Consider the following 11,358-nt stretch of genomic DNA (forward strand, 5'->3'; position numbering starts at 1 on the left):
CCCCCATCTCCCATCACTTCCCCCATCTCACATCACTCTCCCCCATCTCCCACCACTCTCCCCCATCTCCCATCACTCTCCCACATCTCCCATCCCTCTCCTCCATCTCCCATCACTCTGCCCATTTCCCATTACTCTCCCCCATCTCCCATCACTCTCCCCCATCTCCCATTACTTTCCCCCATCTCCCATCACTCTCCCCTATCTTTCACTACTCTCCCCCATCACCCATCACTCTTCCCCATTTCCCATCATTTTTCCCCATCTCTCATCACTCTCCCCCATCTCCCATCACTTCGCCCATCACTCTCCCTCATCTCCCACCACTCTCCCCATCTCCCATCACTCTCCCCATCTCCCATCACTTTCTCCCATCTCCCATCACTCTTCCCCATCTTCCATCACTCCCCCCATCTCCCACTACTCTCTCCCATCTCCCATCACTCTCCCTCATCTCCCACCACTTTCCCCCATCTCCCATCCTTTTCCTCCATCTCCCATCACTCCCCCCATCTCCCATCACTCTCCCTCATCTCCCATCACTCTCCCCCAACTCCCATCCTTCTCCTCCATCTATCATCACTCTCCCCTAACTCCCATCCCTCTCCCCCAACTCCCCTGTCCCTCTCTCCCATCTCCCATCACTCTCTCCCATCTCCCATCACTCTCCCCCATCTTCCATCACTCTCTCCCAACTCCCATCACTCTCTCCCAACTCCCCTATCCCCCTACACCCTCTTAATGAACACCCCTCCCCGCCCACCTCGACCCCCCTCCCCACTAAACAGCCCCCCCCCTCTCCCCCACTGCCCCCCTCCCTCTCCCCTTTCCACCACCACCCACCCTCCCACCCCGGCCCCTCCGTAAGCAACCAATCGCGCACGTTCCCGCCAAAACTCAGCGGTGTTGAGTCACAAAGCGCACGGACAAAGAGGGAGAGGGCAGCGAGGGCAGGGGGTTGGGTGGGGGGGGGGCAGGGGGGGACCCGGTCGACATCTGTCGTCCCCCAGCACGGCCGGGTAGGGGTTTGGGGGAGTAAGGGGGGGGGGGAATGACCCCTGATTAATGCAGCAATGAGTGAAAGGCAAACCCGTCCCGCCAAAATCATGGCATTCGGCAATCACAGTACAATACTGATGATGATCACACTGCTACTACTACTGCTACGAGACAAAGACGATCATGTCGGTGCATGGCGAGATGTGATGCATGCGGGGTTTTGCCGTGTATGGTTGTGCCCTACATTACATACGGGGTGGCACCGTTAGAACTCGAATCCGTCATCATTCTGTGGAACTTCCACCACTGCCTGGTGGCTGTCTTCAGATTAGAACCGTACAATGCCTACCACGCGAGTTTAACAAAAATTAGGTTGTGTAAGAAATAAAATTTGTTTTAACATGAAGATATGCTGTGGTTGATACACGATGCCACTTTAAGTGTTGTTTTGTACCTCTGTGTTCTATGTTAGGAGACATAGAGGGGTGATCCATTTTTAGTTACCCCACTCATCTATGATGCCCCTCTTGACTATCTTCTCGACAGATGATTGGCCATTGTGACAGTTACGGCGAAATATAGCTGGAGAAGTTTATCAAATGTTCTGTTTCGCTGCAATTTCACTCTCATTCTTTGAGTAAGGTGTCGATAAATCGATCACCCAGTGCATTAATCTGGCCATAGGAATGTGGAATTTAAATTATTTGCCACAAACGGAGATACAAAGAAATTGAATGATCAATGTTTGTTCGAAACAATTGAACTCGACTAATGAGAAAGTATTATAATACATTATTTTTATTCTTGGTTCTTTCGGTAAAGTCACGTAGGAGGGAAACAGTAAAATAATAAAAATATAAAACAATAGTTTTACTTTTATTATTTTGTCGTTTCCCTTCTACGTGACTTTACCGAAGAACCAAGAATATGAATCCCTGCAGTCACGAAAGCTTTAAATCTAAATTTATATATTATTGATTCATAATAACGCTTGGATATCCAGGAAAACATCACCGAAGCTCGTGGGGTTTTTTGTGATTTGCGCTTCTGAGCATCACTCCTGCGAATGAATTCACTGTGGTAGTTTAAACAAAAAAATTATCAAGCACATATATTTAAACAAGACGTGTGTGTTTCGAGTTGCTTTGGAAGTCATGAAAGACGATGATGGCTGAGAGGTTGCATTGTCTGAAGGCCATCACAATTGTTTAATCTCGGGCCAATTAATTTAAAATAAATTATTATGCAATTGAGAAACCTGTGAGGAAAGAGAAAAATTTCGTCTCTGCTCTTCGTTACGCGGCCGTGTTTTATTAAGAGCCAGATGGATCGGAGTATATATCCATGCTAATGCGTTTCCTTTCATGTATTTTTGGAGGGAAAACGCAGATTGTGAGGACGGGCGTGCAATCCCCCCCCCCCTCCCTCGGCTGACCTATCACTCACACACACATTAACACACACACACAAACTAACACACACACATTAACATACACACACTAACACACACACATTAACATACACACACTAACACACATTAACAAAAGATCCCCCGTATAGCCTTAACAGACTGTAGGGACAAGTGCTGTTAGCGAGCACCTATGAAGGTCGGTAACGGTACACGAGGGGGTGGGTGGCCAGCACCACGCCCGACCGCCTTTGTCTCGCTAGTGGCAATGTTTACACACCGCACCAGGTACTCATTTGAGGCTGAGTCGACCTAGGGGAGGCCCAGGACCGGTTCAGATAATCGTCACTGGTGTTGGCCGTGAGCGGGATTCGAACCCGGGTCGCCAGATTAATAGCGCAGCACGCTAACCGCTACACTACCGCTCCCCACACACACACTAACACACACTGTAACACACACACTAACACACACTGTAACACACACACTAACACACACATTAACATACACACACTAACACACACTATAACACAAACATTCCCACATTAACATAGACACACTAACACACATTAACATACACACACTAACACACACATTAACATACACACACACTAACACACACTAACACACACACGCTAACACACACATTAGCATACACATTCTAACACATACACTAACACACTGTAACACACACACTAACACACACATTAACATACACATACTAACACATACACTAACGCAGACATTAACATACACACACTAACATACACATTACCAAACACACACTAACACACACATTAACATACACACATTAACACACATTAACAGCAACCGCCATTCGCCACTAAGTGGCGGTGACGTCAGCACGACGACGCTTGTGCCAGGCCATGTGCACCTTGAGGCCACGTGAAGTGTCGAACGCCCGCTGGCAGGAGGTCACGGGGCAGACCCAGGTGCCACGGGTCGACTGACTGAGATGACTGGCTGGTGCACCACCTGTGCCCCCTACTGTGCCAACCTGCTGTGCTTTAGCCACCCGGCGCTCCGCTCGTTGTTGTGAGCGTCGCTCCTCCGCCCTCCGTTGTTGTTGGAGGGCGACTGCCTCCAACTGCCCAATAGCGTCCTTCACGAGCCTCTTCCACAGAGGCCGATCTTGACACCGCTGGTACCAGTCATCGGCAAGTCCACTCAGCTCCACGTCCTCCTGTACCACATCACTCCATCGCTTCTCTAGCCTGTGCCTCACCCGTTTAGCCCCCTCGATCCGGCCGAACAAAAGCTGTTTCGGCATGCGGTGGCTGGGCATGCGGGCTACATGACCCAGCCAACGCAGCCTTGCCTGCCGGAGGAGCTCACCGATGGGACCTTGCCCAGTCACTTTAAGATGTTTTTCTTGTTCGTGTTTTTTGTTTCTTGTGGTTGCACCCGATTCAAGAGCCGAATGGCTCACAGGGCTATACCAAATAAACTGAACTGAAAAATAAACTGAACTGAAGATCTTTCAAGGATTTGTAAGCTCCTCACACAATCCAGCCTGGTTAAACCCAGGATGGATCGTAGGCAAGCCAGCCTAAATGTTTCCAACCGGCGAAGATGCTCCATTAAGGGGGTCCACGTTTCGCAAGCGTAGAGAAGGGAGGGAATGACCGTGGCCGAGAAGACCTGAAGCTTAGTGCGGAGCGACAGACCAGGTAGCTTCCACACAGCCTTACGCAACCGATGAAAAGATATTGCCGCTCGACTGATTCGGAGTGAGACCTCTGCTGTTAAACTGGAGCCGGTCATAAGCACACTGCCCAGGTATGGGAAACTCTCCACTCTCTCCACAACTGCCCCATCACCGATTGGGATAATCGGTGATGCATACACACACATACACACACTCACACGAATACACACACGCATACACACACGCATACGGTATACACTTAGAATAATAGGAGTTACACCGACATAAAGGTCCCCCGTGTAGACTTTTAACAGACTGTTGGGGCAAGTGCGGTTAGCGAGCACCTATGGAGGCAGGGACGGCGCATGAGAGGACAGCACGACGCCCGGCCGCCTTTGTCTCCCCAGTGGAGATTTTTACACATCGCACCAGGTACTAATTTGAGGCTGAGTCGACCTAGAGAACGCCCAGGACCGGTTCAAATAATACTCACTTGTATTGGCCGTGAGCGGGAATCGAACTCGGGCAGCCGGGTTCCGAGCTTAGTTCACATCCACGCACACAAAGATTCAGCTTACAGGCATCTACGCACACACGCGCACTAGCACACACATTAAACACACGAGCATTATTGACAAACGCATTAACAACCACACCCAAATACGCATTAGTTTTACACACACACACGCACGAGAAAAAAAAACCCATCACACACGCTCACACACCCACAAAGACAAAGATCTCCCTATAGCCTTCACAGACTGTTCAGGTAAGTGCTGTTAGTGAGCACCTATGAAGGCCGGCACGACACACTAATCACTGGGTGGTCAACACCACGCCCGGCCACCCTTGTCTCCAGGTACTCATTTGAGGCCGAGTGGACCTAGGGGAGGCCCAGGACCAGTCCAGATAATCGTTACTGGTGAGAATTGGACTCGGGGCGCCGGGTTCGTAGCGCAACGCGCTAACGACTACAATACCGCTCCCCCATCATACATACACACATTCACATTAACACTCCATCCCGCCTGCTGCTATGCACGCATATTCATTCACAAGGACGCACAAAGATCATTACAGTTCAAAGCGAGGAGGAATTCCACCCAATGGCCATCGCTTCCCCACCCTCTCAGACGCTCGCGCGGTATTGTTGAAGGCATGAGCTCATCACCATCGGAGGACCGAGGCATCTTTAGATTACTTTGTATGTATCAACGTGCATTCCGCGAGCCCCGAACATTCGAAAGTATAAAGGGGGCCCTTGTGTTCAACACCACTCTGTTTGCTGCTGCGTTCCCACGATCACTTAGAAGCAGGTCGGGTCGGGCCGGGCCGGACTGATCCGGTACTCGAGACCAGGTCCTTTCAACTGAGTCATTTCAACTGGTCTCCCTGTCCACTGATTAGATTACACGATTACATGATGCAAAAAAGACTCAACAAATTCGTCAGTATAACTGTGGTCTTAAAATAGATATATAATGGCCGACGTTTCGGCCATTGGCCCTTCTTTGTGAGAAGGGTTTTTGCCCAAAACGTCTCATGTAGTTTCAATGTCGAATGAGTATTTTTTTCTCTCCTTAATATTTGCTCGCTAACAGCACTTTGCCCGACAGTCTAGCAGCCCATACGCGTGATCTTTGTGTGTGTGTGTACGTTTATATACTCTTTGGTTCTATTCAGTAAAGTCACGTAAAAGTATAAAACAACAAAATAAAAAAATACAAAAACCACGACGTTTATATACTTTGCTCCGGGCCTTAACACCACGGCTCGCTCGGGTAAAGTTTACCCACGCTGCCCCCTGGAGAGGTTGACACCTCCACACCTGGCGACACGCACAGGCTAATGTGTAACACCATCATCGAGCCATGCATGCCATGGCTATTAAGAGTCATCATCGTCATGAGCCACTATCAATCCATTGCTGAATGAAGATCCACGAACGGCTCTCATGGTCGGGTATGATTCGTGGGTAGCGCAGCTCGCTGTGAACTCGACGACCTGAGGTCGATCTCAGGCCACGGATAACATCAGTGGCGAGTGATGTCTCAACAGCCCCTGAGCCACCACACTGAGCAGCGTGGTGAAGTATGGCCAGGCACACCGATTTAGGCATGCGAAGACCTTCATCCAGAAAAAAAGGTTGTATATTAGTAGCATGTGAAGTGTAACTCGACTTCCCATTCTCGATTCAATGCAAAGGCGCGTGTAGGCAATGCATTAATCGATGTTTTATCATATTGGTGAATGTAGTGACCTCTAGCTGGCTGCAAGGCGTTACAGGAACGTATCTGCATACACTCTATCATACTTACACCCTCCGGATGTTACGATGTCATGTTCCACTGATGTTAATGAGCCGTGGCCGGGAATCGAACTCAGGTAGCCGGGTTCATAACGCAGTGCGCTCACTATCCACTAAACCATACCCGACAGATCTTCACACAATAGTGTGATGATTGTGGGATATGGCGATGTCATGACTATAATAACGACCGTACGCTCAAAGCTGATGCGGCTCGAATCGTGTGTGGCCATGTGTTTAAGTGTTCAGATCCCCAGCGCGCTAATCACTGCGCCACCGTTTCCCACCCCCGTTCACGATGCTGTTGCTGCTGTGTGACGGGCCATTTAATTGTTGGTTGTGTTTGAGGCCAGAAGGCAGCAGGCGCCTCCTGTAGGTGTTGAGTGCGTGTGTTTGTGTGTTGGGGATTGAGTTTGTGTGCCTGGGGAATGGAGTTTGTGTGTTTGGGCAGTGCTAAGTGAAATTGTCCAGAGAGGTATCCCCAACGCGGCCGTGTTTACACAAAAACCATTGCTGGCCCCACATCTCAATCACCGCACGACCCCCCCAACTCCACCCCCCCCCCCCCCGACTCAGGCATGAGCATCGCGGGTTGCACCCACCCACATATGCCGGGAGGTGGACACTATAAGCCAGCGGTGCCAATTCCACGTTCCTATGACAAGGGACTGTGATTTCGCTGCGTTGCGTATGCTGCCACATCAAACAGGCAGAGATGATGAAGAATAAAAGACACCGGAGGAGATGGGGAGCCGTGATGTGTGGAGGTGCTCGATTGACGATAGCCAGTGACCAAAATAGCACGGAAATTCTTCCGAACTCGTCAGACTTCGGAAACTGAGCAGGATTTTTGAGGCTGGATAACGCGTGGATGGACAACAGCCATGCACAGGCCGAGTTGGGAGACCACCGTTAATAACAGGCGCTATCGGCTACCTGCTGCCGAGGGGCTACGTTGCGAGTAGAAAAATCCACTATTGTACCGTTCTTCTATGCTCCCACGTCTAGGTTTCCCCTGCCTTCACCAGCCCGCATCGACCAGCGTGGTGAAGTATGGTCACGTGGCTCCCCGCCCCTCCCCCGTGACCCGCGTGGATAACGAAGGCCATGGTCCAGCAAGTGACGCCCCAACCGTGTACTGCACGTGTGCAGGTCGTTGTTTTAGCCACACAATGGTAATCGATTTATAGACCCCCCCCGTAAGGATGATGATGATTATTACAAAGCCAAGTCAAAGAGGCTCGAGTGAACCCATCATGTCTCCTTTTCTCCACGGCCGATAAAGAAACGAGCACCAACCGGTGATGAGCAGCAGGTCGTTTAATTGTACGTATTTGTCCTCGTCCCAGGTAATGTGGAATCATCTACTACTTGCAATAGGAACGCGCTCTGCCGAGTCGCCACGTTTGAGCCACTGGGACACTTCCCCCCTTGACACCGGTGTCATGCGGCGACTTGGGGAGTTCGCGACACGCATCAGATTGGAGAGGTATCGGTGTGAGGCCAGTGGCTCGAGGAGGAGGCGGTGCAGGGGGAAGAGGGGAAGGGTGCGAGTGAATTGGAAGAAAATAAGAGCGACACGCCGTTATAGATATATAAAATGTGTTCTTTTTTATTAACTCCCCATCACCGTGTCGAGATGATGATGGTGTCATATAGCAGCAGAGGCTCTTTTTTGGTAAAAAAAAATCACCGCCCTACGAGGGCGAATATCGGCACGCGTTGACGACACGCGCTCGCTGCCGTCAGCTGGGGTGCCCGCAGAGACACGTGGCGCGCACCCCACTCCGGCGCGCACAACGCACAATGATGTACATCTTTGCGCATACGACATATATTAGGCATAATTTAAAAACAACAACAAGAGTGAAACGTATTCGCAGCGACCACGCTCTGTACAAAAACCGCGTTAAAAGGCCCGCGCGCGGCTCTCTTTCACCAAACGAATCGCGTTGGGGCTTCGAACGTCGAAGACGCCGACGAGGAGTATTGCGAAGAAGGCACAGTTCGCGTTGCGTTCACAGGGAGACGCGTGTGGCAGTGATAAGTTTGAGGCGAGGCCCGCAGTGCGTGTGGACACCCCGGGGGCCGGAGAGGCACGGCGTGGTTTGATTTTCATTGCAAACGTCTGGAAGAAGAATTGAACAAAAAAACCCGTGGCCCAAGCAGCGATCGATCATTTGAGGGCCTCACGTGGGCACAAACTCTGGCTTGTTGTGACCCACGTGGCATAGATTTTGTCTCCACGAGTTTCATCTCTGGCCCCATGAGAGGATGGGTGTTGGGGAGGGTGGGGGGGTTGGGACCATCTATCACCAGGGCCTCCACACGGCTGCGGAGGCCCTGTGCACCGGCTGGAGGGGCTGGCCGTGCCGCGCCTGTCCTCGCACGAGTGGGCTTATGGAGGTGGAACCCAGAAGGGGGGGCGAGCCCGGCTTGACGGGGGGGCTGCTGGGTGGCGAATGCTGCTGCTGCTGCTGTCCCTCGACACCGCCCGCAAAAAGCGGCACCATCACGGGCCCCTGCTGCTGGGGGAACCCGGCGCCGCACTGCGCGCCCTTGGCCATGATGAAGGCGAAGGGCCCCTCCGCCGTGTGGATGACCTGCACGCCAGCGGCCCCGTACGCGGCCAGGCGAGCGCCCAAACTCAAGGCGCCGCCGGAGGAGTTCGTGGCGGCGGACACCGAGGAGTTGGTGGAGGAGGAGGATGAGGATGAGACGGGCAGCGCGGCTCCGTGGAGGGCGAGGGGCGACAGCGCCACGGCCGCTGGGGGGTTCCCCGACGCGGCGAGGGGGGAAGGGGAGACCCCCCCACCGGCCCCGGAGGGGATGCCCGCCATGGAGTCGGCGAGGTGCGCCAGGAGGCGCGTCCGCACCGCCGCGTGGACGCCCTCGCTCGTGGACAGGAACCGCGTCACCTCGTTCACGCACTCGCTGTAGCCCGCGCGGTAGCGGCCCAGCACGCCCGGGTCTGCTGCGCACAGGGCGGCTGTTGGGTGGTCGGGGACGGGGGTCAGGGAGGAGGGAGAGACGGGGAGAGGAGATTGAGTGTCACGCTGCTTGAATTGCTACGCGGGAGTCACGCGCGCGATTCTGTTTTTTTTAAGTCTACTTCGTGCACCACAACTTTAGAAACTTAAGATGATTTTTTGGCGTAACTACAACATGCGCGCTACAAGATATCGGCCGGAGGATATATATATACAATAGTAGTAGTAAAATAACAATGTATCGTTCTGTAGAATGAATATGCCCCAAGCGGAGTGTGTGTTTGTGTGTGGCATGAGTGGTCGCGGTTGCGCAGCACATGCATGTTACATGCATGTTACATGACTCACCACTCATTTGGAGTCTCTGCAAACTTCTCAAATGTTTCACCGTCATCTCGAGGATGTCCGCTTTCTCCAGCTTCGAGTGTCGGGAGCTCTGTTGGAGAGGAGGCAAATCGTTAAGTGAGACGCGCGCTCGGCAGAACGTTGTGAGCGAGTTTAAATAAAGTTATTGTTTTGTTGGACAATCCCGGCGCTGTGCGGAACTCACGTCTTTCTTGAGAGCTTCCAGGATGAGGGCTTTGAGCTGATTGAGGCTGTCGTTAATTCGAGCCCTCCTCCTCTTCTCCATCACCGGCTTGGTCGACTGCAATGGCAGAGAGTTGGCGAAAGCAGTCGTTAAAGCAGCAGTCAGCGGCAATGAAAGCGAAGTCAAGGCGCGTGTTAAATGCGGAACAGTTGCGTCTGAAGTCTGTATATCCTCACCGCAAATATGAGTGCACAATTAACCAAGCCATTCCCTATCATCGTAATTATCATTATGACAATATTCGCACCAAACCATCCTCGATCCACTGCTAATTGCCCTTCGGTAATGAATGAAAGCAAAAGCTCATCTGCTGATTTAATTGAACGCCCTATAAGCCGCTAGCTCGTAATGTTTTTTTAAACCCAAATCGCACACTTAGCAACTCAGGTCGGCTCGCGTGAACGTAACGTGAACGTGACGCCACACGGCAGCCTGGCGCTATCATCCGTCCCGTCGCTGGTCATCACCTTGCGATGCTCGCTCGCCGACTTGGGTTTGTCTGGGGGCGCCGCTGCGTTGCAAGCGGTCGACGCGGCCACGGGAGACGAGGCATTTTTGTCGAGAGTGTCCACGGGCATGGTGAGGCTGCTGCTGCTGACGGGGCTGCACGCTGAGACGGTGGCCAGAGACAGGCAGCTCCGCGAGCAGCGCGCGGCCGGTGTGGTGATGGGAGCCCTGCGCGTGTTGTGGATCACAACAGCCTCGTGGCTCGCCTTTTATAGGGGGCGAGACGCGTGTGGCTGGATAGGGGGGTGGCTGGGGGGGAGGGTGAAAGAGGAGGAGGGTGGGTGGGTCGGTGGTTTGTGGAGTGGGGGGAGGAAGGTTTATGATTCTTGGCCGAGTTTGCTGATGGTGGCGGTGGGGAGGAGGGAGGTGGTAAGGTGGAGAGGGGGGTAGGGATGCCCGTAGCAGTGGTGGTGATGATGATGATGGCTGTGGTGGCGGGGCGGCTCGGGGCTAGGCGTGTGGGCGACCGTGCGCTGCGCGCGCGTGTGTAGGGAGGAAAGGGGTGCGCGCGCGTGTGTGTGTAGGGAGGGGTGCGCGCGCGCGTGTAGGGAGGAAGGGGGTGCGCGCGTGCTTGGGAAGAGAGGGAGGGCGCGCGTGCGCGTGTGTGTGTAGGGAGGGGCGCGCGCGCGCGTGTGTGTGTGGAAGGAGGGGGCGCGCGTGTGTGCGGGGTGTGGGGGGTAGGGGAGGGAGCGGGCTTTACATTCCTGGGCCGTCTGTGAAACTCCGCGCGACTGCTTTCCCACACTCGGGTCGGCCAATGGGCGCGCGTGCCACGGATGAGTCACCCCTGCAGGCACGCGCGGCCGACGTTTGGGAAAGGAGGGAGATGAGGGGGGTAGGGGGTGATTGGGGGGTCGCGGGGTGGGGGATGTTTGAGGGCGCGTGATG

The 11,358-nt window shown here is 53.2% G+C and overlaps 1 protein-coding gene across 1 annotated transcript; it reads right to left on the reverse strand.

Moving 5' to 3' along the window:
• Positions 1–7,969: 7,969 nt before the first annotated feature.
• Positions 7,970–10,674, reverse strand: LOC116950460 (transcription factor HES-4-B-like). The gene is made up of 4 exons (XM_032968235.2): positions 10,431–10,674; positions 9,925–10,020; positions 9,723–9,810; positions 7,970–9,373 (listed from the first exon to the last, which is right to left on the reverse strand). The coding sequence occupies exons 1-4, from the start codon at positions 10,539–10,541 to the stop codon at positions 8,697–8,699; spliced, it is 972 nt and encodes a 323-aa protein (XP_032824126.1). The 5' UTR covers positions 10,542–10,674; the 3' UTR covers positions 7,970–8,696.
• Positions 10,675–11,358: the final 684 nt, after the last annotated feature.

This window comes from Petromyzon marinus, chromosome 39 (assembly GCF_048934315.1).
Source record: "Petromyzon marinus isolate PM22_M1 ecotype Great Lakes invasive population chromosome 39, UKy_Petmar_22M1.pri1.0, whole genome shotgun sequence".
In the NCBI taxonomy this organism is placed as follows: Eukaryota; Metazoa; Chordata; class Hyperoartia; order Petromyzontiformes; family Petromyzontidae; genus Petromyzon; species Petromyzon marinus.

Bases quoted from the DNA above. Each gene is read 5' to 3' on its own strand.
- LOC116950460 (XM_032968235.2), bottom strand. From the start codon at position 10,541: ATGCCCGTGGACACTCTCGACAAAAATGCCTCGTCTCCCGTGGCCGCG. The intron at 10,021-10,430 runs GTGATGACCAGC...CTGCCATTGCAG, and splicing joins CGGCGAGCGAGCATCGCAAG to TCGACCAAGCCGGTGATGGA. The intron at 9,374-9,722 runs GTGAGTCATGTA...ACCACCCAACAG, and splicing joins GCAGAGACTCCAAATGAGTG to CCGCCCTGTGCGCAGCAGAC.